The 26,485-nt window shown below is 40.1% G+C and overlaps 1 protein-coding gene across 1 annotated transcript in view; it reads left to right on the top strand.

Annotated features, from left to right (window-relative positions):
* The window catches only part of ALK (ALK receptor tyrosine kinase), a 233,086-nt gene that overhangs the window by 48,748 nt on the left and 157,853 nt on the right, over positions 1 to 26,485 (top strand). The window contains exon 3 of the mRNA XM_075042474.1: positions 15,400 to 15,601. Within this exon, the coding sequence (XP_074898575.1) occupies positions 15,400 to 15,601 (202 nt within the window). The remainder of the gene's footprint in view (positions 1 to 15,399; positions 15,602 to 26,485) is intronic.

Below are 26,485 nucleotides of genomic sequence, written 5' to 3'. Positions count from 1 at the left end.
GGAAAGAAGGTGGGGGACTTTATCAGGGAGGGTAGTAATAGGATGAGGGGTAACAGTTTTAAACTGAAAGAGGGTAGATTTAGATTAGATGTTAGGAAGAAATTCTTTACTGTGAGGGTGGTGAGGCACTGGAACAGGTTGCCCAGAGAGGCTGTAGCTGCCCCATCCCTGGCAGTGTTCAAGGCCAGGTTGGATGGGGCTTTGAGCAACCTGGTCTAGTGGAAGGTGTTCCTGCCCATGGCAGGGGGGTTGGAACTAGGTGATCTTTAAGGTTCCTTCCAACCCAAACCATTCTGTGATTCTATGATAATTTGTTTCAGGGTCACCCTGAAAGAGTTTGTGGATTTTTCATTAGGTTCTTTGTAAAATTAGTCAAGTGTACCATGTTGATATTTTTGGAAATAATGCCTCTCACATTCACTAGACAAGTGGTGTACATGAAGCGGTAGTGAAAACTTAGTTTACCATTGTGCTTCAAACTTGATTTCAGAAACTATCCTTAGAGTATCTACAGTGTGTGAAGGCCTTTATCTTTGAAATAGTGTTAGAAAGGGATCCCAGCTAAGAGCCACTGCAAAAAAACCTGTTGGAATCAGCTCATTTTATTTAAACTTCCTAAATATGAAGTCCAGTGCTCATACTGGCCTTAATACTATTTTCTATGCAAATTTTTAAAATGGATGAAGACTCACTGACACATTTGTTAGTGTTCAGTTTGGTTGTGGTCTGGAAGGTGCCGACGTCTGTAGGATAGCAAGAGATGGTCACTGTGAGCCAGGCCTGCCATTTTTGGCTGTCACGTAGGAGTACTTAGTTTCTGGCAGAGGCTTTGAATATCAGGTATCTAAAACCACAAAGGTCCTAAGATTCCCCATCTCATCTGTCTGTGCCTGAATGCTGAATTATAGCCCTGAAGAGAGGATGCTGGTGTCATGCAACTCACGAATGTTCTTCTTGTCTCCATCTCCCTGTGTTCAGAGTTCCCACTCAGTTATTTTCCCACAAGAATGCCAAGAGCTGGAAGTGACTACTGTACCTTTTCTCTTGATGGAAGAGTCATGTTGGGTGGTAGCTATTCAGTGTTGAAGGCCACCGAAAGAAGGCAGCTTTTTTCTGTTTCAGCAGTTCTGTTTGTTTCCTTTTATACATTTGTCCTAAAGGAAACAAACTTATCAACTGTGTCTAGAACAAGGGCTACAGCCATACTGAGACTTAACTAAATTATGTACCTGTCCTGGTTTTGGCTGGGATAGAGTTAATTTTCCTTCTAGTAGCTGGTATAGTGTTGTTTTGGATTCAGTATGAGAAGAATGTTGATAACACTCTGATGTTTTCAGTTGTTGCTAAGTGGTGTTTAGACTAAGTCAAGGATTTTTCAGCTTCTCATGCCCAGCCAGCAGGAAGGTTGGAGGGGCACAAGAAGTTGGGAGGGGACACAGCCAGGACAGCTGACCTGAACTGGCAAAGGGGTATTCCATAGCATGTGACATCATGCCCAGTATATAAACCGGGGGGAATTGGCCGGGAGGGGCCGATGGCTGCTTGAGAACTAACTGGGCATTGGTTGGCAAGTGGTGAGCAATTGCATTGTGCATCACTTCTTTTGTATATTCCAATTCTTTTATTAGTAGTATTATCATTATTATATTCTCCTTTTCTGTCCTGTTGAACTGTCTTTATCTCAACCCACAAGTTTTACTTCTTTTTTCTGATTCTTTACCCCATCCTGCTGGGAGGAGGAGTGAGTGAGCAGCTGCATTGTGCTTAGTTGCTGGCTAGGGTTAAACCACGACAGTACCTTGATAGCTCATCTTCAAAGGTGGAAATGGTTTGAAAGGCTCCTCAGCCTGAAAGTCTCTGCAGTGTTCCCTTCAGGATCAGTTCTGCATTTGTAATGAACAAAAAAGCCATGTTATTCCCTTTTTTTAAAAAACAGTTTAATGAAAAAAAAACATTAAAACCTTGCCAGTTAGGATGAAAAATACTGCCTACAGGAACTGTAAAAGTGCATGCTGTCAAATGCGACATATATGCACAAATACCTATGGGCTTCTTAGTGCCTCCATAGTGATGTGCTGTCAGCAGTGTATTTCTACTGCGTATGACCTTGCAATATTTACTTTTATCTAAAAGGAAAAGGGAGATGGAGAATTATTCAGTGAAGCTTGGGTATCTCCTGTAACCTTTATGGAGTCTCTGCCAACCACATCATAACAGCCTATAGCACATTCGCTCCGTGTAGGACTCAGGTTATTGAAAAGCCATAGCGGTAAATCCTATGCAGCTGGATGTCACAAGAAATAGGAGAACTCTCTGTTTGCGCTTCATTGTTGTATTACAGCTTACATGTCTGCTGCCTCCACTAGCTTATTCCTAGGGGAGTTTATTTTCCATCCGTAAAAGAAGGCTGCCAGACTTATTTAAGGCCAGCAGTGATGCTTTCAAAAAAATATGGGTTTATTGAACCTTGGATCATTTGACAGGTGGTCATAAGGTTTTGTTTGAAGTCAAAGAAGGCAGAATCTTGTCTGTGTTTAAATAATTTATCCCTTGCCACAAGTTTTGGCAGCCTTGTGCTAATGCCTCCAATTAGGAAAGGAAGGCATCATAGTCATGCGAAGAAAACTGACCTGCAGGTGAAACACAAAATGTAGGCAAATTACGTGAATGGTGTAAAAGTGAATTAACAGGTAAGATCTTTCCTCTCTTAATAATATGGTGATTTACAGTGCAGGCTTTTAGAAGCAGCCTTATTAAAACTAATTCCTAAGCATCTTTCCTTGTTGCTCTGTAGAACACCAGTGACCTTTGTGAATTTAAAGACAGCATGGGTGGTTTCCCAGAAGTACCTTAAATTCACTTTGCTTACTTTTGACTTTCATCTATGCCCATATTGCATGAAATACTGCACCAGTTTACCATAATGCATCAGTTTCTGAAATGAGGTGTTTCTACTAGTGCTTCACTAGGAGGTAAGTCATCCATTGTCAGAGTGAAAAGCTGAGCTCAAGGACGGTTGTGTTAAGGTAAGCTGTCCCCACTCATGGGCCAGATCTCTTCGGGCTCCTAAATCACTTCTGTACCTCTTGCACATGCTGTCTGATGTACTTGTTTGTTTCAAAAGTAACATTCACTGTTTTTGCTCCATAGGGATAAGCACTGGGAGGCATTTAGGGCTTAGTGCACATATAATGAGACAGCACTGAGGTCAAAATCCACTGCGTATCTGCAGTACAGGAACCACGCAAGTTACATTTACACCACGTTGCCAAAATGTCTTGCTTGAGTACTGATAATAGTAATGGCTTTGTGATGAGGACTCACTGAAACCATCAGCTGGAATCACTGTGTCAGGCAGAGCCAGCTTCTAAACTCTTGAGTGCTGTCCTGGGCTGTGTAAAATCCCTGTTGTGAGCCACAATCCATTTCCAATTCACCCTGCCATCCAGTCCTTGTTCTGTTATCTCCAGGCTAAAACTTAGAGTAGGGAGATAGTCTTTTAATAAGACAGTATTTCTCTCAGTCTACAGCCAACAGAAAACAAATAGAATGGAATTTCTCGTTTATGCTATATCTTAGGGAAGTGAAAAGAGGATGGAATAATTGTAACCAAGATAGATACACAAGTCATAACCTTCTTAGCATAACTATGCCTGTTTCTAGAAAATTAGAATGTCAGTGAGCTAAAGGTAATTTGTTCAGGATGCCAACAGAATAATAAGTCTGACTATTTTTTTCTCTCATTAGGTAGTTTCAGTAAGACTGATAAGTGAATGTAGATGGTCAGAAGAGCCTTGTACCATTTTACAGATACACCTCCACCCATCTGTCCCCCAACAATAATATGATTTCCTCAGTTTGATTTTGAGGCAGAAATGCTTGGTAGGGCTGTGATGACATTTCAGAGATGTTTAAGTACTCTTTTCTGAGTGTTCCATGAAGATGACGACTCCTATGAATGTATAACAGTTAGTGCTGTTTAATTTAATTTCATGTAAATTTTCTCCATTAGAGCTAGGTTTTGTGCTGTCCAAATTTGATATTTTTTAAGATAAACATTTATCTCTTGAGAAGTAGAATTGATTTAAAAGTCATACTGAAGGTAGGATTACAACATGTGAGATGATTGGCATGCCCTGTTCAGTGGGCAGATCCCCTGTGGCTGTGGGCATTTTTTTTTAGAGCAAAAGAGCTGTACAGTTGTTCATCCATAATGCTCACTGAGAGCTTGAACTTCTACAATTTGTACTCATGTGAAACCCACATTGAAGCCCCATGAGTATTTGCCTGCAAGAAGGCTGGAGGGCTTAGTTGCTTGCACTGGAAAAAGCAGTGTCCTTATTATTTCAGTCAGCTCATTGTATTCAGAGCCCAAAAGTGATAGGCAGTTTGCAGAATAAGTAAAGAAGAAATGGCTCTTCCTCAGCAGAAATGTAATTTCTAAGTGAATCACAGTGCAATCACAGTAGGAATAGCAAACTGAAGAGAAGAGACAAGGCACAGGAATTACGGTTTCGTGTTGTAGCAAAAATATTTTAAGATACATGTGCTTTAACAGTCACTGTTGACAGAACTGAAGCTCCTCTTTGTTTCCTTGTGTGCTGTTGTCACTGTCTGTCCATTCAGAGCTGCCAGCTGTCTTTTCCCTCATTCTCTTGGACTCTTAGGTGCAGTGACTTTCAAAGGTATTCTCTGTAAAGAGGTCTAGCCTTCAGTGAGACTCCTAGGCCCTGTAAAACAAAAAAAGTATTCAAAATGATCCTTTGGTCTTCCTTGTTACACATTAAAGCATTTTTAGAAGGAGATGACAACACAACCTAGTGACAGATGATACTGGGAAAGTGGAAGTACTCAGTGACTTTCTTTTGCATTTACAGGCCAAGACAGCCCCAGACCTTGGCATGTAATAGTATGGTTTCAAGAAAGGGGCAGCCAGGATTGGGAGAGCACAAAGTTAGGAACTACTTAGAGAACCTGAATGCATTCAGATCCCAGGGGCTGGGTACACCCAAAGGTGCTGTATCTAAAATCCATGAGAAATCATTGCAATTGAAGGAGGTCCTTGACAACTGAAAAAGATTAGTAGTATGTTCATTTCTAAGAAGGGCAAGTTGGAAGACTTGGAGAACTATAGGCTGGTCTGCCTCATATCAGTCCTTAGAAAGAACATGGAGCATGTCCTCTTGGACTCTATTCCCAAACATGTGGAGGATAAGAAAATAATTGGGAACACGTAGCATGGATTTACCCATGACAAATCATAATTCACCAGCTTGATGTCCTTCTGTGTCAAATGTGTGAGCAAAGGAGAAATCACGGGTGTATTCATCTTGACTTCAGTAAAGCTTTAGGCACCATCATCCCCAGCATTCTCATGTGGGAGCTGAGGAGGTCTGGGAAACCAGCAGGGCCCAGTGCGGGCTGCCCGAGTCTTCAGGGCCCCACAGCACATACCCCTCAGAGAACTGGAGGGAGCTGGGCTTGGTTAGGCTGGAAAGAAGTGTCTGAGAAATGAGCTAGTGGTGGCCTACAACCACCCCATGGAGAGGTACAAAGAAGGCAGAGCCAAATACTTCTCAACTGTAGCAGATGATACAAGAGGTGGTGGTGACAGTTTGCTGTTTGGGACGTCCAGGTCGGACTTTAGGATAAAGACTTTCACCAGGAGGGGGGTGCAGTACTGGAACAGGTTACCCAGAGAGGCTGTCAAATCTCCATGCCTGGAGGCTTTTGAGACTTGGCCAGACAAAGCTGCAGCTGCCCTCGTCTAGTGTTGGTGATGGTCCTGCTTGGAGCAGGACATGGGATGGAGACCTGTGGAGGGGTCTTCCACATCATGTGGTTCAGTGATCCCATTTTAAAACAGTGACAGCAGTGGGCAGGCCATTTTCTTCCTTCTGGTGGAAGGCCCTCCAGAGGCCAGAACCGAGAGCAGATAGCTGGAGTCCAGTCTGTTGAGATCTGATCTCACTATGACATGTAGCCTTCATCTGAACCACACTCCTTCCTTCACCTGTGCCACTATTTCTAGAATAGAAAGGAGAATCTGTTTTATTTCATGAACAAGGTAGATTAGGTAGAGTTTTAATTAAAGAGCTAACTGCAAGAAGCAGATGAAACCAGTTCTTTCAAATGAATGTTGCCATAATAAATAATATTGTTGGCAGTTGAGCTGTTCAAACTACTAATTCTGTGTGATGGCTGATTTTACTGCAATAAGGAGGCAAGCCCCTCACTTTTGTGCTATCTTTTCCAATTTGAAAAATGGATTTTGAGAGTCCCAAGGTTTAATCACTTCATGTCTGTGCAACGTTTTGAATTTATAAAAGGCTATCTAAATGTGAAGTTTAACTGTGTTGTTGAAGAACACTTTTTGTAAGTGATCTGAAGGCCCAGGGAAAAGTCATTATGTGTAAGCTCCTGGACTTCTGTCCTCTTTCATTGATTGCCATGTCATTTTTCAGCATGTCTGTCAATGTTCAGAGAAGCTCTAATCCATTGTCAGACCTAGGGGAAAAGGCTGTTGTCCCCTCACTTGGCTGCTCCTTTACAAGTGGTGTGTGGGTGAAGGTTGCTTTTTTCCTATACATGAATGTCAAGTGGGTTTTTTGAATCAGCAGAAGGAAAACCAGCAACCAGTGTAGTTTTCACAGGAAAGCAGAGTGGTCCTCAGAAGATTTCTTCCACCTGCATTTCCTTCCATCCTATAATTGGTGTGCCAAGGCACTCTTCTCCCTTTTCGTCCCTGCAGCAATAACTTAGGAAAGCACAGAAAATATGAGGAAGCTCTGGAGCTAAAAGGTGAGTGGAAAGGGGTCTGCCAGACAAAACTGGCATGCAGAATTGACAGTGCAGAACTGATAACTTAGTTACTGAATGGCAGGTTTGGGATGAAAGTGGAGTGGAGGCTAGAGATGGAGGAAGGATGGCAAAGCCTCAGAATGGGCAGGGATTTGGCGACATGCTTTATTGCTGTCGGACATTCAACAAGCTCTTGATAGGATCATCACCTTTCCCAATACTTTTGGGGAAAGTTGGCCAACTAATTGTCTCCTGGTACTGTGTGCATGGATGTACATGTACGTATGTAGAGGAGAGGCTGACAAGGACAGACTAAAATGTATGAGACATTAAAATACACCATCTCCTCAAGATTTATCTTATTTATGTTATCTGTGGACCAATTTCATGATTCTCCGATGGTCTGAGTTACGACGCTTGTGCACTTAAAGCTGACATAATGGCAGCCTCTATGTGATGAATTTAATCCTGGCACAGAATGAAAATGGAGGAGGACTACACCAAATAGATTTAATTATGCGCCTTCTCTTGTGGCTTTTCTAGTTGTTCAGGGGAATAACTCAAAGTAGTTGCTACTTGTTTAATGTGGTCTCTGACATTACTGAACTGTGAGTTGTTGCAGTACCGGTTCTGTTCCAGGCACGCTTCTATTCAGGCACTTGTGCGTCAGAGTATTGTCAAACTTCTTAATTTTTAAGCTTCTAGCCTCCTGAGTGTAATCGAATAAGGACACTCGAGAGCAAAGTAGCAACTAGAGGCACAGCATTAGGCTTCCTTTCACACCCTCCTCTTAACTACTGCTCACACTGTGAAGTACTGAACAGGCGTTCTGCCTCTCTGTTTTTATTGACAGAACCAGCTTCCTCTTAGGTTTCCCTTTAGGTCTGTCTGTTTTGCTCACAATGACAGAAAATTTTCCCATCCTCTATTCTCAGAACAGAGATCTCAAAAGTAACTTGCCATTCGCCTCTGTCAGCAGCAAAAGAGAAGATGCGTATTGGTTAATCAGCTGTGGAAGGCTGAATTATTTAAACACTCTTTTGTGATTCTCTAGGAAAGATTTTAATTTCAGCATTGAATTTTAAGTTTTTAATTAACTAACTACTTTTTTCAGTTCAGTGCTTTTCAGCTGGGAGCAAACACTGCTGAGTCATTTAGGAATTGGGCTGTAACAGCATCTGGCTCTAGCTCCCATTACGGAAGGCAATACCTGGAGCTTTTAATTGTTTTCTTCTTCTTCCTTCTGACTTTCCTTATGAAAAACTGGATATAAAATGGTTTGTGAGAAAAACATCTTTTATTGTTGCCTATCTAAAGTGTAAGTAGTGTGATGGGATTCAGCTTTTCATATGGATATGCTAGGGATTGTTGGAGTTTAAACTGATAAATAATAATAAAGTTTTATAATAGCGTTCCTTTGGACTTCAGCTCACACACTACACCTGAGTTTAGGGAAGCAACAGGGGAAACCTGTGAAAGAGCTGTGTGAAGGTCACTGCTAGGAGATTGCTCCCTCTGTGTGTAAGGCTTCAGTGTTGCCTTTAAGAGAATAGGTAAATTAATAAGGAAAATTTCTGGGACTGGAGTGTGAGAAAAGGGAGGACTCCTGTCTTTCCTGACTTCAAGGTATGTTTCTATAGCACTGCTGCAGTTCCCAAGGATCACAGTGAATACTGGTTGTTTGAGGGAGAAGGTTTTATATGAGTGAAGTCTTCGCATTTAAGAGAAATCATATGGGGCAAATCAAATTTGCCTGATGCCTCAGTGAGAGGACAAAATTTGACTTTATTTTGCTTTGATGGATTATTGGCCTTCCTCTATATTTAGGAAATGAAAAATACTTGAATAGGAGGTAATTTTAAAGACCTTTGACTTGCAGATCTCTGCTCTGATACCAATCTTGGCCACATGTTAGTTGTGGCCAGTTTGCAGTTGTTTAACGTCTGCCTTAACTTGTCCATTTGTGAAATGTATTACATGCCCACGAGAGTTAGTATGAATTCATTAGCATTTCTGAATTGCTCTTGCATCATCTAGAGAAACGTGCTCACATACCTGCTAGGTATTAGAAGTGAAATCCTGGTTCTTTTTAAGCTAATAGTAAGAACTCTTATTGACTTCAAAACAGGTAAGATACCATCCAATTACTGTAATTAGAGTATTAAGAATTGTTCAGCCTCAAATTCTGTAATAATTCAAAGGCTGTTACCTTTATGAATTTTAAGTCAGATGCGAGTATAGTATGTTGCAAATCTTCTGGTGCTTATGCAGTCACATTGCACTCAGCACTGGAGACTATTCACATTTTTAGCATTCAGCACATTTTGGAGCCTTGATGAGGCAATTAGAAAAATCCATAGAAATAAGCCTAGAAAAAGTATAACTATCTTTTCTTAATGTTGTCACTCAGGTAGTGCCCAGTTCCTCCATGGCTTTTACCAACTACTGAGCTCCTGCTATGAGAGTTTTGTTTGAATAGTTAATTTGGAAGTTAAGTGTAAAATGGAGAATCCAAAGGCCAACTCTGTGGGATGTTTTGCGATACCAGTGGAAACATTCTCTCCAGTCAGCATCTCCAAAGACCATAAAACTTGATTTAAATTTTTTTTTTTCTACTGTACAGTCCCCAACAGACATTGACTGTTAATAGTTTTTACAGCTCTAATTTAATCTGGTAGAGTATTGAACTTGTACGTGAAAGGTAATAAAATCCTTTTAGTAGGAAGATGGAGTTTATGTTCAGAATAACAATCTATCAGTTTTGCAAAGGATTGTTAAATTGCTGCTTTATAACTGTGATCAGATTAAGTCAGCCTAGCTGTGTTTTGAGCCTTGCTTTTCAAGAAAGTAAGCTAAAATAACAAAACTATGGCCTTTAGTTATTAGGGAAGAAATCTGCTTGAATTGGCATGGGGACACTTTAATTTGTATCAGGTATCTGGATGCCTGCTCTGTGTGTATTATTGGCTTGGGTGTGTTGCTAAATATTATTTTCAAATAATGAGAACTTCCCTCTTCGTGAATTCTAATGCATACCACTTCTGTAGCTGATTTTGATGTCCCATTGCCCTGTTTGATGTCATGTCTTTAGGATCTTATTTGATTGTGTGATATCAGGTATACAAGAACATCTCATGCTGGAAATTCTAGACCTCAGGTGTAAGCTGAAGAGTTGCCTCTATGTATTTGTCCCAGAACAGCTGGTTGCTATTTTCTGCAGTGAACACTTTCCTGGAGAACCTTGTTTTCCATTGTAACTTCTTGGGCTGCCATCTTTTTGGGCTGCAGCCATCTTTTCTAGACTGCTGCTTCAGAAAGGTCAAAGGATGCAATAGAGTGCACTGACCTCACTGAGCATCATGAGGTTGTTTAGTAGAAGAATCTGACCTGGCTCTGTACTGCATTTAACCTGAGACTGACTAGGAAGGATTTAGGGTATGAGCAGTTAGCAGGGTGCATTTAAAGCTATTGGGTAGCTATCAGATGACCAGCTTTTAAAGAGGCTAGCAGTAGGATACTAGGTTTGCCCAGTTCCTAGGGCCAAGTGATGGCTCTGTCTTTTGACCATCTCTCAGGGTTGCCTCAGCATTCACTGGTATGAGTTTCAGACGTTTTGTGCATCCGTATCAGACAAGGATGTCGAACCAGAGATTGTAGGAATGAGCTTCGTTGCTGGTGTGGTTTTGAATTGTAGTCTTCCCGGTCTATACCTCTTAATTTGAAAACTTTTTTGGGCAGGTGCTTTATTCATAATGTATCTGCACAAGCATAGTATATTAGCATCAGTTTTCTTGTTTACAAATATCTCTGTTACTTCATTAGTCCTGAACAGCGCAACTTGAAGCTGTCTTCATCATCTCAAAAACATCTTGTTACTAAGCTGATAAGCCATCCTTCCCTTTTTGTGACATGAATGTTAAAATGTTGTAAACAAGCTTCCAAAGGATCAACAGCAATTTTTCATTCAGGATATATTAATTTGTCTTGTAATATTCCTTTTATGTCAACTGCAATAATTCCCTGTGCTTAAGCATAAATATCTTTTCATGTGTGTTTGTCTGAAGTGACAGCAAGTTGCCAGAGATGTTATCAGACACAACACTTGAGGGTGAGTAAAACCATTGCCTTATGATTGCAGGTGTTAAAAAAAGTAGGGAAAAATATGATTAGAAGCTGAGTAGTATTGGTAGGTTTCTCCCACAGTTTGTGAGTGTTTAGGGGGAATGTGGAAAATAAAGTATTTGCATTTAGACCAGGAGTTTCTGAAACACCACAGAGCAATATCAGCTAGTAGGGTTTCTGTGATATAATGCAAACACAGGAGTATTTAGTGCAAAATACTGGATGCTGTTCCCTCTGCAACCACATGGTTCTGCATAATGATGATGAATGAGCTCAGGGCCCAGGAAGTGCTAAGTGCTTGGGTCTGTGGCTGTATATCTAGTTACAATGTGATTATTTTAACTGCATCTCTTTAACATCAGCATTGAGCTGTGCAGCCAGAGTCTAATTTAAAACCTGTAGTGGAAGTCTCCTGAAATGACTCATTGGTGAACATCTTTCTGAAAAGCGAATAGACCCTTCAGAGTCCTGAGCAGTAGAACATGACACTGGCAGCTTGTACCGTGAAGGGGCCTTTCATCTCAGCTTATATGCTTTGATATCTAAATAGCAGCAGAAGTTTGTTTGAAGCCACAGTCCTTTTTCTAGCTATTCACCCGGAAAGATCCCAAGAGCCTGATTAGAGCTGTGAGCTAATAGGAGAAAATAAGAGCAAGGAAATAATGGCTGGAACCTTAGAGTCTTACTGGTCTACACAATGATCTCAGAGCGTGCCACAGGGATTCCCTCCCACTGGAGGGAAGTACAAGTGAATATATAGCTTCTAATTTTGCCCATAAGATCCATTGGTGTGAAACAGAATATTGTTCTGTCCACTGGCATGGATAGGAAATTGATCACCATGTGATCTTTTAACTCTTTCTAAGTAGCGGTCTCTAATCTGATCCTGGAAATGATGCTCCTGTTGATTCTATGGGAGGCCATCGTATGAAACAGCAGCAAGCAGTGACTGAGAGACAGTGCCTTTGAGGGAAGGGAGAAGTATAGGGATTTGTGTTCAAAATGTATCATTTCTCAGTTCAGACAAGTTAATTATTCCTTTGTGGGGTCTGATGCTATTGATTTCAGTAGCATAAGTCCTGTCAACTTTAATGAAAGAGGATTTGGGCCACTGTCAGCGGGTGGTTGTCTTTGTGTATGTGTGTGTAAGTATGTGGTTGACTGACAGATATGTCGTGTATGCTTTGGAGACAGCAAATTCATGAAACTGGGTTTGTCTGAATTGGTGTTTTGAGTCTATTGCTTATGTGGAAAAGAGTATGTACGATGTTAATGTACACTATAGGTGTGAGGCCCGGTTACTATAGGAACTCGCAGGTCTGCTCTGTAATCAGCAGATCTAACTTCTAGTGCGTGAACAGGAATCTTCAAATTCTGCTCTGTAACAAAGCCTCTGTGCTTTCTGTGTGGTTTCACAGCAAGTACCACTCATTTCAACTTTGGAAATGGTTCCAATAACACCAGAGCCAAATGCGGCTCAGATAGTTCTTTCCTTAGCACTTATGGACTAGACAGGCAGTAAGAACAAAAAGAGAACACTGCAGCAGACAGGGAAGTCACCCATGAGATGGTTGAGCTTTCAAAAGCAAGAACAAAGTTACTTTTATTCTCCCCCTTTTTTTTAAAATAAAATAAAATGAATTAAAAGATTTTTAAAAAGGTAATCTGTCATAGCTCTAGTATTTGCCCAGGTAGGGGATCTCCCCAAAAGTACGTACTAGGAGGACATTTCTGACAAGACTGGTACCAGTGGTGAGGCCAACACAGTATAATGGTCATGTAATGGCTGTGTCCTTCGGAGTGATTTTCTAGGCACCACTTCACAGCAGCATAGTGCAGGGCTGTTCCTCCTAGCATCCTGGGAGAGTTTCCTGGGGTAGCCCCCACCGTGGCAAAATTGTATTCCTTTTAGTAATATAATTTAGTAGGTAGAACTGACCACGTGATGAGTAATAAGCCATAACTGCAACGTGTGAGCCCTGTAAATAGAGAGTAGAAATATAAAAGCCAAAACAAAGGAGGTTAGTGACTATCTCACAAATTTGCTGTAACAGCTAACCTTGTCTACTACTAGACTTCACTGGTGTTTCAGACCTGGCCCCAAGTCAGGGCATGAGAGGGACTATCCTTGGAAGCTCCCTTTATTTAGAACCACTGCAAGGAAAGAAGGAATGAGAGCTGCCTTTGTTTGTTTGTTATTTTTAAAATCTGGCTCCCTGTTGCAAGGCAGTAAGATGAGCAAATGGCTTTTGCACCTGGCAAGTTACCATGAGCAATTACTGCAACGCTTAGTGTCTTTCTGCCACCAGCGGAAGTCTCTTTGCTCCCTTTCATGTCACAGATTTCAGTGTTCTTATGGGGATGGTACAATTAAAGCCACAAGATTTAGTGCTCTAATTCTCTTTTGTTTGCAACAAAAGGGAAAGACAGGGAAGGATGATACATGTGGCTGGATTTTCCTTTCTATTTAACTGACCAGCAAAAATACTGTGTATATATAACTGTGACAACAACAGAGTTTGTTTAAACTCATCAAACCATTCTGTTAGTAACTGGATTAAAGACTAGTATTTCACATAAAGGAATCTTGTTATTAAAAAAAAAAAATGCTGTGACTACATTTCACTCCTCTCTGTTTACAAACCTCAACATCTGAGCAGGCTGTACCTTATGTATTTCTGTGTGTTTCTTTCAGTACAAATGCTTTCTAGTTTTAGATATGTCATTAATGTGATGCCAATGTCAAGAACACTGGTTTTGACAAGTATGTCAAAAATGCTGCTTGTGATAAATGTGTGTATGGGAGGGAAACATGGTGGTTGACAGGAATCCAGGTTTCATTTTTAGCCCTTCCATTGTTACCCTGTGTGCGACCTGAGATGAATTGCCAAATCAGACTTTTTCAAAGGGGACATCTGTGAGCATGAGTGCAATTCCTGTGTTCTAAACTGGCATCTGACAGTGAGATATTCAAATCTGAGCTCTTGACCCTTGGTTCAGTGGAGAGAAATGGGAACTACCAAGGGACAATTCACCAGATCCATTTTAGGATGAGGTGAACTACCACAGGAACTCAGAATGGCTGGTTTGCACCTTGTGGTCCACAGCTGAGACACCGAGGTGAAGGTGAGCAGGAACCGCACGTTGCTGTTCCACAGGATTTCTTGGACACCCTGGAACTCAGCTGAACCATGCTTAGTGATGTGGAAGGTCATTCCTCTGCAGATTCAACCTTGGTATTTTCTAAAACAAGCTGCTGCTCCTGCTAAAATTCATGCACGCTTAAAAAGAGGTTTAAATTACAGCCCTGTTGAGCCTTAGTTTCTCCTTCTATGAAACTAAACTGTTCATCAGATCTGCATGTTTTAAGTATTAAAGGACGGGCCTTATTACTGGACACTCCAGGAAATGAAATCTCATTGTCTTGATTATCTGACCAGTCTTGCTAGAATCTGTGGGATATCACGATTTTTCTTGCTTCAAGTGTTGGTCCTTTTCATTTACTTAACTGCACCTTTCATTTGCCAACTGTGCACCCCAGTGTGCTTGCTCTGTGGACAAATTGGTAAATTGGTCAGCTGCCAAAAGGGAGTAATTTGACTTACCTGAAATGAGCAACAGTGTGATGAAAATACATTGCCTCAGTCCCATTGGATAAGCCTCAGATTGTATTGAATTAGAATTAGGACAAGGGAGTCAATGTACTGGATAATAATGAAATGTTTAATGTGGATTAGCTGCATATAAAATTAATACATTAGAATGAATTGTGGAAGAAATAAAATTATGTCAGGCCTTTATCCTGACTCTAATGACTTCAAAATGATGCACTCTTCTGTTTATAGAAGAGCGAAAGTAAAGCTATCGAATTTGTGTTCTTCATTTGGGTGAGAAAAATAGATAGTATTATTTAAAATAAAATTATATATATATATATATATATATATCTCTCAGAGCTGTCAAATCAGGATCCCATTGAACCAAGGCCATAATGTTTGGGTCTGGACCATACCTGAGAGGTTACAGAGATGAGGATGAAGTCTAGCAAGAATAGGTACATGAAAGCAAGATTCTAAACCTAAAACTCCTTAATCGCCTGCCTGAGCTTAATTTTGGAAGTCTCTTGGTTGATTGAGTTTTATTGTTACTGTTTGTTATTTTTTCCCTGCCCTTAATATTTATGGCTTTTTCTACTTTATGCCTTTTCTTCTGGGGGTTAAAACTAAATGTAAGCTTTGTTTTGGACTATCCAAAGGTGAGTTGAAATATTGCCTGTCCAGGAAGATCTTAATGGGTTTAATACAAAATGGGCAAACTTTCCAAACAAGTTGGCAAAGGTAATTTTTGACTGGCAGGTATGGAAGGGCTGCAGAGTTTGCTGTGGCATAAAAATTACAAGTATTCATCTGCACTTTGTGAGGCTTTTTGGTTGGTTTTTTTGTTCTTAATGCTTTCTTGTTGCCTCATCTGTTCTAGGTTCATTTCTGTTTCTCAATGCATCAGGGAGGCCAAGCCCCATCATCCTGAGCCCTTGGCTGAGAAGCAGCAGTGACCAATGCATAGTTCAAGTGGCTGTTTATAAGTTTTACCAGCAGAGTGGAGAATATATTGCTCGTGTCCTTCCCATTGACGAAAGCAGAAGTGAAATCTTATCAGTGGAAAGTCCAGAGAAACATGGGTAAGTCTCATCCTCTCATTTGACTCACAGCTTGAGTTGAGAAAAATCACATGATTGTGCAGCAGTACAGCCACAAAATGCGTGCTGCATGTCTAGTAAGGGGAGCAGGACACTACACTGAGTAGATGTTTGTCTTGCATGGGTCTAAAGTATTGTAGAAGCTGGAGATTGGTGCTTATTTTACTATACAAAGCATCAACAAACTACTGGATCCATGTAACAGTGAGTGTCTAAGTCAACATCATCTTTATTCTCAGTGTTTGCAAGTACAGACATAGTGTGGATACTCGTCCTAAGTTTAAAGCTTTTCTATCTAATTTGTTCTATCTGATTTCTTTTTACTACTTCTTTACCCAAGTACACTGTTGGGCTTAGAATATCTACTGAGTCTTTGCAGTTTCATGTGTCTGCATACATTTTAAGTTTTGTCTTGCGTTTGTATTTTTTTTTAAATGCCGTCTCTTGTCAATAAAGCAGTTCAGAGCTACTGCCAGAGGAGGAAAGCTTTTGATCTTTCAAGGGTGCAACTGTTTGAAATGTTTTATCCTCTTTGTGCAATTAATCTTAATTGTTGATGATGTCTTAATTTGTCAGACTTCCTGTGCATTCTTTTAAATTTTGGTTAGCAGCAAAACAGCAGGAGCTGAACACAGTAAATATTTCAAAATGCTATAGTAGTGGAGTAACTTAGAATTGAATTTGGATATACATGAGGCTAATGTTCTACCTGTTCTATATACTGATTTTTTTTTTATTTTTTACTTCTGCTGTGAAATGTGTGTTAAGCAGCATAATTTTTACTAAGCATCTCAGATGTTCTTTGTTTTGATGTGATAGAGAGTTTCTAATAGCAAGTCCTGCTGGCTTGTGCTTGTAACAAGATGTGATTATCTGATTACTGTCTACAGCAAATTCTGTGTTTTCCAGTAGCAAAAGGAGAATGCGCAATAAAGAACCTTATAGGAGATAACCTAACTCATGGAAACAGTTTCAATAGTTGTAATTCCCGTATAACACATGGCCTATAAAAGTGAGGAGGAGAGCTTGTGTGTGGATCTAGCTCATATTTGGTTCCAACAACATCATCCAAATTGTAAATTACTGTTGATGTCTGGGGAAAGGTAATTAGGGGAGCCGCAGCAGCTGTCTTCTTCCTTAGCTCTTTGCAAATGCTGTGCTCTATGTCACAGCTAATAAACATGCTTTGTGCAAAGTGCCTCCTGCATTGGCAATGCCGCTGTTCCTTGGCACTTGCGGGGAGTACTGCTGTGTGTAAAATGTTTTGCTGTGCGGCATGGAGAAGCTCTAGCTTGGATCTGTGGGCAGGCAGAACTCACCAGGAGGACAGGCAAGTGCCAAATGTAAGGAGCCTTGAAGGGAAGGGAAGGATCACTTTTAACTACGATAACAAATGCCTACCTTTGCCATCTGCTGGAGACAATATGGACTACTTAGCTGTGTGTTGCAGATGGAAATTGTCACCACAGTAAAGAGAGTCTGTGCTTTTAAAGAAGGTGGGTTTTGTTATAGCTTGGCTATCCCATACGCTTGCAAGAAGTGTAGCACATATACTCTGTGTGCTATAAAACTTTGCAGTTGGAGCAACTGGCTGGTTCATTTTTCCCCCTCTGGTCTTGTCTCTTCACTGTGAGAGGTAGTAGCTCTTCCCCCAGCTCAGCAATGCAGAAAGGCCCTGATATTGTGCCCACATAAATGTCACAGGGTTAGTTAAGTATCTACCCACAGACTGCAGCCACAGATGATAGGGTAGCAGTTTGTTATCATTTGCCCTGAACCTTCAGTCCAGGATTTATGAGTGCTCCTCTGCCCTTTGTTTGGAGAAATAATATTGATTATCCCAGCTCTGATAATAAAACATGCAAATCTCACTTTTGTAAAAATCTTCTTTTCTTTGAACAGGAATCAAGAATAGCTGATCAGAAGTCAAGAATAGTTCAATAAAGTTCTTAAATGAACTAGCAATCCTACAGTGGAAATCTGTTCTGTTTAATATTTTATTTTGTCTTGGAAATTGCAAAGAATTGTATTGTTTTGTAATGAATTCTTTGACCATGCTATAACCAAATGATCTCTAAAATTTTATAGGGATTTTAGCTCTAGGCACAAGGTAATTGAATTCCTCAGTGATAAGCCAGTGCTAGAAATAAAACCACTTTAAAGTTTCACAGGTGACACTTCTTTGAGCCTATGCACTTTATATATTGTTTTGCAAACAAGAGGTGTAAAGTGTGCGTAGTTCCCTGTGACTTATATGTGCAGTAGTAAGTCCATGCCATTGCTTAAAGTCAAGCTCATAGCAGGATGAGTATGTTTTATTGAAACATGCACCTGAAGGGTGGTGAAGCAATAAATTAATTCCAGGGTGGATTTTCTCATATCTTGAACTATGCACAGTGTCAGTATCTTTTTACCTTTTTTTTTTCTCTTTTCCTTTTTAAACCACATAACCTGAATTACATATATTAATATCTTACAAGGTCTTCATAGTTCACCTACATTTACAAGAGAAAAAAGTAGATGCTGTCAGGTATTACTGTTTCATTCAGGGTGAAACCACGCAAGCAAAGGTTTCGGTTGACAGCACTTGGAGCTGATTTTAAGTAGAATATATGTAAAGCTATGAAGTTTTATTAGTCAGGTAGAGACAGCATAGCACCCAATGTTTATTTGTTACCAGGTGACAACCGTGTTGTCTTTGCGTGCAAAATGCCAGGTGTGATTTCAATGGATACTCAGCACACATAAAGACTCAAAGGCAGAACTAGTGGTGTTCTGTTTGCTCCTCTGGTCTCTCTAGAAAAAAATAGCCCAAACCTGTGGACTGTGGACCAATTCCATAATGAGACATAGTCATTACAGAAATTGTTGTATGGAAGATGCATATTTGTTTTATTTTCTTACTTGACATATTTCTCTGCAGCTGATCTATTGCACGTAGGAAGAAAGCTAGCTAATTTTAAGACGCATTACATAGCAGTAGGATAGGGCAGATGGAACAGACACCAGGAAGAATATGCCAGAAGTGATAGCTGTGAATGGTTCCTGAGTGATGAAATACCAGAGGCTGGCAAAGTAATGCTTGTTTTGTATTATACAGAAACTTTGCCAAATACAATAACAACTCTTCTACATAATATTTGCAACAGTGCTTACCACTCAGAAGATAATTATGTCCTTGTTTATCAGTTCAACAGAATTGTATACCTTTTAATGTTTTTTAAAGAGCAGAAGGATCTTACTCTGTATTTAAGCTATGGATTTTGGAACACCTTTGGTTAGACCTTCTCTGATTTAGTTCCTAAGCAATCAGTAGGACTCCTCTATGGGGAACAACACCTTACTATATTCTGTTAGAATTAGATTTGTTGCATGATAGAGTTTCTAGATGATCTGGCTTTGTGGATGTGTTTTTTATATGGTTAGTCTCTTCTGGCATCTCTTGCAATTCTGTTGTGTTTCACAAGCACCTGCAAATGATACAGGGAGAGAATCAGTGCAGTGTTATCAATCCTTTGTAATGGCAAAAGGGTTGTTAAGATTCCTGCCATGGAGCACAGCACTTGCTGATTTATCCCAAAGGCCACTACATGTGGGTACTGTCTTCTGCTGTTTTTCTGCTCCCGTGGCGCTGTATGCAATCCTTTCTTGTTGCTGTTTAATGGACTTCTTTGTGTTACTGGAGGTGAGGAGGCAGCAAGTATGTTTGTATAACATATTGGTTGTTCAGCAAAGCAGAGTTGCTTCCACAATTTGAATGTTGACTTCTGGGTGCTGGTCCGACTGTCACTGAGGCCACTTTTCATGTCACCTCTTACTAGTTTTCCTATCTGTTAAATTTATAATTATAAAGCTAGTAAGATTGTAAATGTGCTCTGTAGAGTGGGGAAAACAGAAGGAAAACTTGTCAACAAGGTCAGAGTTTGTCATACAGGATTTATTTTTATTTCTTTTGATCTTTGTATTTCAGAGAAGTTAGAGTTGGGCAAGGACAAAAATAGCATTGTTCATTTTAATTATCATTACTATTTACATCTCTACTTGCACTACTAATGGTAAATTGCAGTATTATATACTATATATCAAACCAAACTTTTTAATAAGCCCATAGCAAATGACAGCATAACTTCAATTTGGTCTTTCATTGTTGACTTCCCTCATCACTAATTCCATAATCATGTTCTTGCCCCCCAAAATAATGTAACAAGTGGATCTTAATACTGTTCACATGACTGAAGGTAATTGTGGTCTCCCTGAATAGGGGAGGTGGGGAAGATCCTCAGATGAGCTACTTCAGCAGGAATACCAGGATGCCAGCCTTGTTCAGATGTAGATTGAAAAGATAAGATTTGAACTACTGGATTGAATTAACTTCTGACATCGATCACACATTTCCTGCATGAGCTGGGCACGCCGCCTCTTCTGTCGTGTTGCTGCTTTTTCTCTATAAAAGAGAGCAGGGTAGTTTCTCTTAGATATTCTTCTGTGCCTTTTTAGATTGTAATTGCTTTATGTTAGTTGGTGTCATGGTTTAACCCCAGCCAGCAGCTAAGCACCACGCAGCTGCTCGCTCACTTCCCCCCAGCACAGTAGGATGGGGGGAGAGAATCGGGGAAAAAAAGTAAAACTCGTGGGTTGAGATAAGAACAGTTTAATAGGACAGAAAGGAAAAGAATAATAATGTTGATAATAACAATACTAAAATGACAATAATGATGATAAAAGAATTGGAATATACAGAACAAGTGATGCATAATGCAATTGCTCACCCCTTGCTGACTGATGCCCAGTTAGTTCCCGAGCAGCGATCTGCTCCCCCTGGCCAGCTCCCCCCAGTTTATATAGTGGGCACGATGTCACATGCTATGGAATACCCCTTTGCCAGTTTGGATCAGCTGTCCTGGCTGTGTCCCCTCCCAACTTCTTGTGCCCTCCAGCCTTCCTGCTGGCTGGGCATGAGAAGCTGAAGAATCCTTGACTTGGTCTAAACACTACTTAGCAACAACTGAAAACATCAGTGTGTTATCAACATTCTTCTCATACTGAATCCAAAACACAACACTATACCAGCTACTAGAAGGAAAATTAACTCTATCCCAGCCAAAACCAGGACAGTGGAACTTTGTGTCTTCCTATAAATCCTTGCAACACTTTAGAGGCAGAGGGAGATTGAGGCTGTGGCAGTGTCAGATCAAGATGATCTGTTCTGTCACCCCACACTTAGGGGATGTGGACTGTGGAATCCCTGCATAGAATTGTTGGTAATGAACTATACATCTTTTGACTTAAGCATACCTATACAAAGCACATAAAATTATTAAAATTGCAAGCCATATGTGATTTTTGAGCTGTGAGTAGGACCTCTAGACTAGTCCAAACTTGAGATTCATCTGAAGACTTTTGTCTAAAAATGTGAAGTAAAAGGTGTCTCTTAAATAAAACCTGAGATCTGAATGTGCATGCATGAGCAAGGAAACCATAAAATACTACTACTCTGTATAGCCAGTACTTTAGTAGGTAAATGTATATTTCTGCACAAAGCACTTCTAACAGAGAAAGAGCACCTGTTTTTGAAGGTTACTACAAATCATGATAGGCTATTCCCTTTCTGGCATCTACAACTTCACTTGAGATTGATTGCGTTGATAGATGTCAAGAAAAATATACGAAGGAATCGCTAGCATCTGTCACATTCGACCTTGGGGCTTGAAGTCTGAAGGTTATTTCTTGTATTAGTGTTGTTCTTTTTCTTGTTCTTTCTTTTTTCTTTTTTTTTTTTTTTTCTTGCCAATCGCTTCACTAGTCTGTCTCACAGACCATGGGCTTAGTAGAAGGAATTTACTTTCTTGGAAGCCTTTAACCTTAAAAGTACCTTTCTCAGGTTAGTCGTAATATAAATTTGCTTGGCTTTTTTTGTGGATAGAGGTTTTTTTCCTTCTTCTCCTTGAAAAAACACTTTGTTTTGCAAATGCCTGGATTACGATATAAGAAGAATGAAGACCAAAGTATGTGTATTTGGAATACTTCATATGGGCACTTAAACTCATTTTTAGGAATCAAAATATGTCTCAAAAAATTTACAGCACATTTTACTCTCAGAGAATAGTAAATTAGGAGTTTAAGTCATTCAGTCTAAACCATACATTTGAGAAATTCAGGTAATCCAGGAAAATAATCTGGGTTTATGGATTCATTAGAAACTAAGCTCTCCTGCCTTGGTGGCCAGGCACCACTAATCCTTTTAGAGAAGAAACTTCAATTGTTCCAGACAGAAAATTAGCACTTAAACTTTTCCTGTGCTGTTATCCACTAGGCAACTTTTAGTCCCTTTCAGTCTGTCAAATTAAATGCAAAGAAAGAAAAAGAAAAAAAAAATGTTGATGTCTCTTTTCCCCCTTCCCTTTTCAAAAGATACTGTCCTTGATACCTGTGAAGAATCAGTCCTTTTTTAGCAGTTGATTACAGTCCCAATCAAACTGATTGGAAATGAGTTTGGGGCAGTAGAGGGGGGGAATGCTCTTTCTTGTTTTCTAATACATGTTATCAGACAGTTATTAGGTGGCGGTGCTGCCTCGTATTGACGTTTGCCAGATTCAAATGCAAACAGGAAGGCCAAAGTTGTGTAGTCTACTTCCAGTTACAACTATAAAAAAGGACAGGGGAAAAAAAAAGCCATTTTAAAGTTGAAATAAAAGCATCAAATGAGGAAAATTTTTGTCAAACATATCAAAATTTGGCTTACTACAGAAGCAAATGATTTGATATGTAGAGGATGGAACAGTAGATGAAAAATAAACTTATTTTTCAGGGTAAGAGTTCAGTTTTATGGATACCTAGTGGAGTAGCCTTTTCGGCTGCTTTTAGCATAGTGCTGAACACACTGTGGTGGAGAAGGGCTAAGGTGGTGAGCTGGATGCCCAGTGTGCATTGGCACAAGGATCCTTGTGGCTTCCCAGATAATCATGGCACCTGTTGGTGACCTCCTTGGGCTCTGGGAGCTGCTTCTGTGCATGAAACCCCAGAGGCTGGCACATCTGACCCTGTAGAAATGATGCCAAACTGACCATGGTAACAGAGTTGGGGCACCCTTAATGGTGGCTGGTTTGGCTATTTGTTCTTTTGAAGCTAAAGATTCCTTAATATAAATTATTTCTTACACAGCTGAAACAATTCCTTCAGACCACTCTGAGCAACCTAATCCAACTTTTATACTGTCCAAATCCTGGGCACAAAAATCTGTCATCTTAAACCTTTATACGTTGTGTTCTTCAACATTATTTGCAGGCTCCACTTTTCTGGTTGTTACGCTATTCTCCAAAGTCTGGATTGGTTTTCCACCCCACCCCTTCTTCATTCCTTTGTTTCCCTTGTTTTATAGATCTCATTTGCCTTTCTACCTGAGGTGGCTTCTTCAATTTTTAAGTCATCCCAAACTAATCTTTACAGCCCCATGTTGACGCTAGCCCATGTTGCACTTCCTATCAGTGTAGACGTGCCAGGATGAATTTCAGTTTCCTGAAACCTAAACAAGCAAACAACCCACCACACACAGACACACCACACAGCCTCCTCCTCCCAAGCACACGCACACGCACACACTTCATTTTGTCATCTTTCTTTTCTTCATTTAGGTGTCCCTTCTGCTATACAGAATTGCAAGCAGTCTCTTTAGGATCCTTTGCTACATAGCATCCAAGTATGCTTTCCCACAGCCAAAATGCTTTCAACATTTGTTTCCAGAGACTAGGCAACATGACTCATTCATATTGCCAGCCTTGTTTCTAGTTATTTTTCTGCTCCCCTCAAGCTAAGCTCTCTGTCATTCTGCTGTTGGCAAAGCTTTATAACTAGCCTGTGGTATAATTGCTTTCTGTATCTCCTTCTTATTTTTGACCTTAAAAACCTTCTGAGTTCTCTGCAACCTCCTCCATGGCTGTCCCACCTTGGAGCATGGCTTTGTCATTGTGCGCAATTTCCTTGGGGCTTTCCTTGCTAATGCTTAAGAATCTCCTTCTTATCCAAGGCAAATCTACCGTGCCGTAGTAAGTACTAGAGAAGATTTACAAGGTAGTATTCCTTCCTTCAAATTCAGCAAGAAATTATTAACTATGTGCTGGTAACCTTGCAAGACTTAAAAATCATGTCCTTGACCTGTTCAGCCGCTAAGACTGTTAGTGTAGTGGTAATGCAGTTGATTCTGCATTCTAAGCCAGGTTCTCAGTTATCCCTCTTAAATTATCTCAATTCTGTTTCATGACTTGCACCACAGTGTTCAAGTCTGGTAGGGCAGCTTTGCACCCTCACTTTAAAGAACACTGTCTATATTTGCTGCCTCACCAAAAATGGTGCCTTTTGTTCTCAAGTGCTGGTTAGTCAGGTGTTTTCCACTCCCAAAAGAAGAAAAAGAACTCTGATAAACTTAGCACTAACTTAAAATTTACTTCTGCATATTAAAAAGAAATCAAAGATTTATTCAACAGTAATTTGCAAGTTAATTCTCAATAAATTCCCAATTAGAAAATTGAAGGAAATGAAGGTTAAGAAACTACTTAGATTCTGATGCTTGCTGCGGTGGCAGAGGAGGCGGCTTAGGGTTCTTTTCAGTGATCAAGGAAAGTACTGAACAGGCTTTCTTTCTGCAGGAATACAGTGAGGACTGCGGTGTTTGACACCGGTGTGAAGCACTTTGCAGACCTTTTAAATTATAACTCGTGTGCCATATTTGTTAAGTAATATTGCTAATGCCTGAAAGCATTTTTCTGTCAAATAGCTACTTTTGTTTTGCTTTGCAATTTTGTTGTTTTCTATGGCACATGTCTGGTACAGTAGAAATTATATTCCTGTAATAAAATACTGTCTCAAGGGCTCTTTAGTACTGGCAGTGGCAAATCATTAATGTCAGCGGCTAGTCTGGCAAAACCATGGTTTTGGGTTGACACCAACACCAAAGGCACAGGTTTCAGACAGGGTTGTCAGATCTGCTTTATACGCTGCTTTACACAGCTTATTTCTTGACTTGTGCACTGTGGCAGAAGGCTTTTCCACACACTGTGCTGAATAATGCTTGTTCTTAAAATGAATCCATATAGAGAAGCCATGAACATTCATGGCTTGCATGGTAGCATTGTGGCATCTTATATACAGAAATGAACAGTCCTCACCATCACATTTGAAAGTACTTGCCTTTTCCCTACCTTTTTTGCAAGGGTTGTGTTCATCTTATGGTCCATTCTTTATGGACGTTGAGTTCTCCGAGTCACTGAGTACAGTTGCCAGCTCTTTATAAATGTCAGTCCGTAACCTTATGATACTTGTTGCCTCCTGTATCAGGCTGACTAAATATGATTTTCTACTGGAAGTAGCAGCAGTGAAGTTTGTTTACTGAATGTAATTGGAGCTTTTCCTGATGATCCCTGGCTTGGCGTGCCATTCATGCTGATGGATTGGGGCCACAAAGATGCATAATAAAGTTCCTTTTGACAAGACAAAGTTATTCTAAACTGGGATTTAAACCAGCAGCACCGTCTGCCATCCTTGATGAACTTTGCATGAGGATAAGACTGCAGAAGATCGGTACAAATGTAAATCTTTCACGAAGCAATGAAGTTTTTATGACTCCATCTAGCAAGGAATACAAGCAGTAGAGTAAATGAGACAAAATCGGTTGTCTCTCATATTCAGATCAGTGGCCAATTATTACAATGCTTTTGTAATGGAACAAAATTACACTAAGGGGAAGATTTTATCAAAATATTTATATTGAAATATGTTTTAATCAAGAAGCCAAATAATCTGATTTTCTTCAGCAGAATTAAAACACAAAGTGTAGAAAAACTTTCCCCATGCAGTGTGCTTGCTCAGAGATGTTATGATAACTTTAGTTAGGAGATTGCTATCAGTGCATTAAATATAATGGATGACCTGATCATTTTTAGGATGTTAAACATCCCAAGAGTGTCTAGCTAAATGTACTACCACACCAGAAAATAAAAACGTGAGGTGATCCATCTGGATATTGTCTTAGTTTGAATGGAGACAGTGTTCTCAAATGTAGCAACTGTTTCTTGCATCTCTGCTCCTTTCCTTTCTAAATGCCGGGCTTTCAGGAGGCTGTGGTGTGGAAAGTATAGGCTAATGCATTTGAAAATTCAGATCCATATCAAAACCATGATGATTGCAATTTGTTATTATTTCATGCCAGATGAGCTATTCAGAGGCTGGTTTCTTAGAGGTCTCTAGATAACATCTGACACAAGTTGCTTTCCTTGTTTTTTAAAGCCAGTTGTCTGGGAACTTGGGCTCCTTTCATTCCTTTAGGCAATTTCTCCAGGTCAAGGCTGGGGCATGTATCTGGACTGTTTGAAAGGGAATTGACTGCTCTTACTATTTCTGTTTTAGATAGGGGATTTTGATTGCCAATATCAAGGCAGTTGCAGTTGACAGTGCCTAGTAAAACAGCCCCCCTCAAACAATGAGAGATTCCATCAACTTCAATGTTTATCAACAGACCACTATCAATTTTTTAATTTTTTTTTTTCCCAAGAACATCTTGCTTTTTTTTCCACTTATTGCTTGGCCACGGTATTCTATTACAAAAGGAAAAAAAAATCCTATATAATTTTACTGACTTCTTTCCTTAATAAATTTGAAAACAGGGAGAATGGTGGTGTCTTGGACAACAGAAATTCTGTCCTTCCATCAGCTCTTTTATCTCTTCTCACTTATTCCCAGGGCTCACTTGTTCATTGCTCACTCTATCTCAACATACTCTTTCCTTCTAGTTTTTTCTTCCAGGCTTTCTTCTGAACAGTCTTTCTAGCTCCTGAGCAGGTGTCATTTTCTCTCTCCTTTCATCTTCACTCCCTG

The sequence above is a fragment of the Buteo buteo genome, chromosome 12 (assembly GCF_964188355.1).
Source record: "Buteo buteo chromosome 12, bButBut1.hap1.1, whole genome shotgun sequence".
Taxonomy (NCBI): Eukaryota; Metazoa; Chordata; class Aves; order Accipitriformes; family Accipitridae; genus Buteo; species Buteo buteo.
This window is presented reverse-complemented; position numbering and strand designations above follow the sequence as displayed.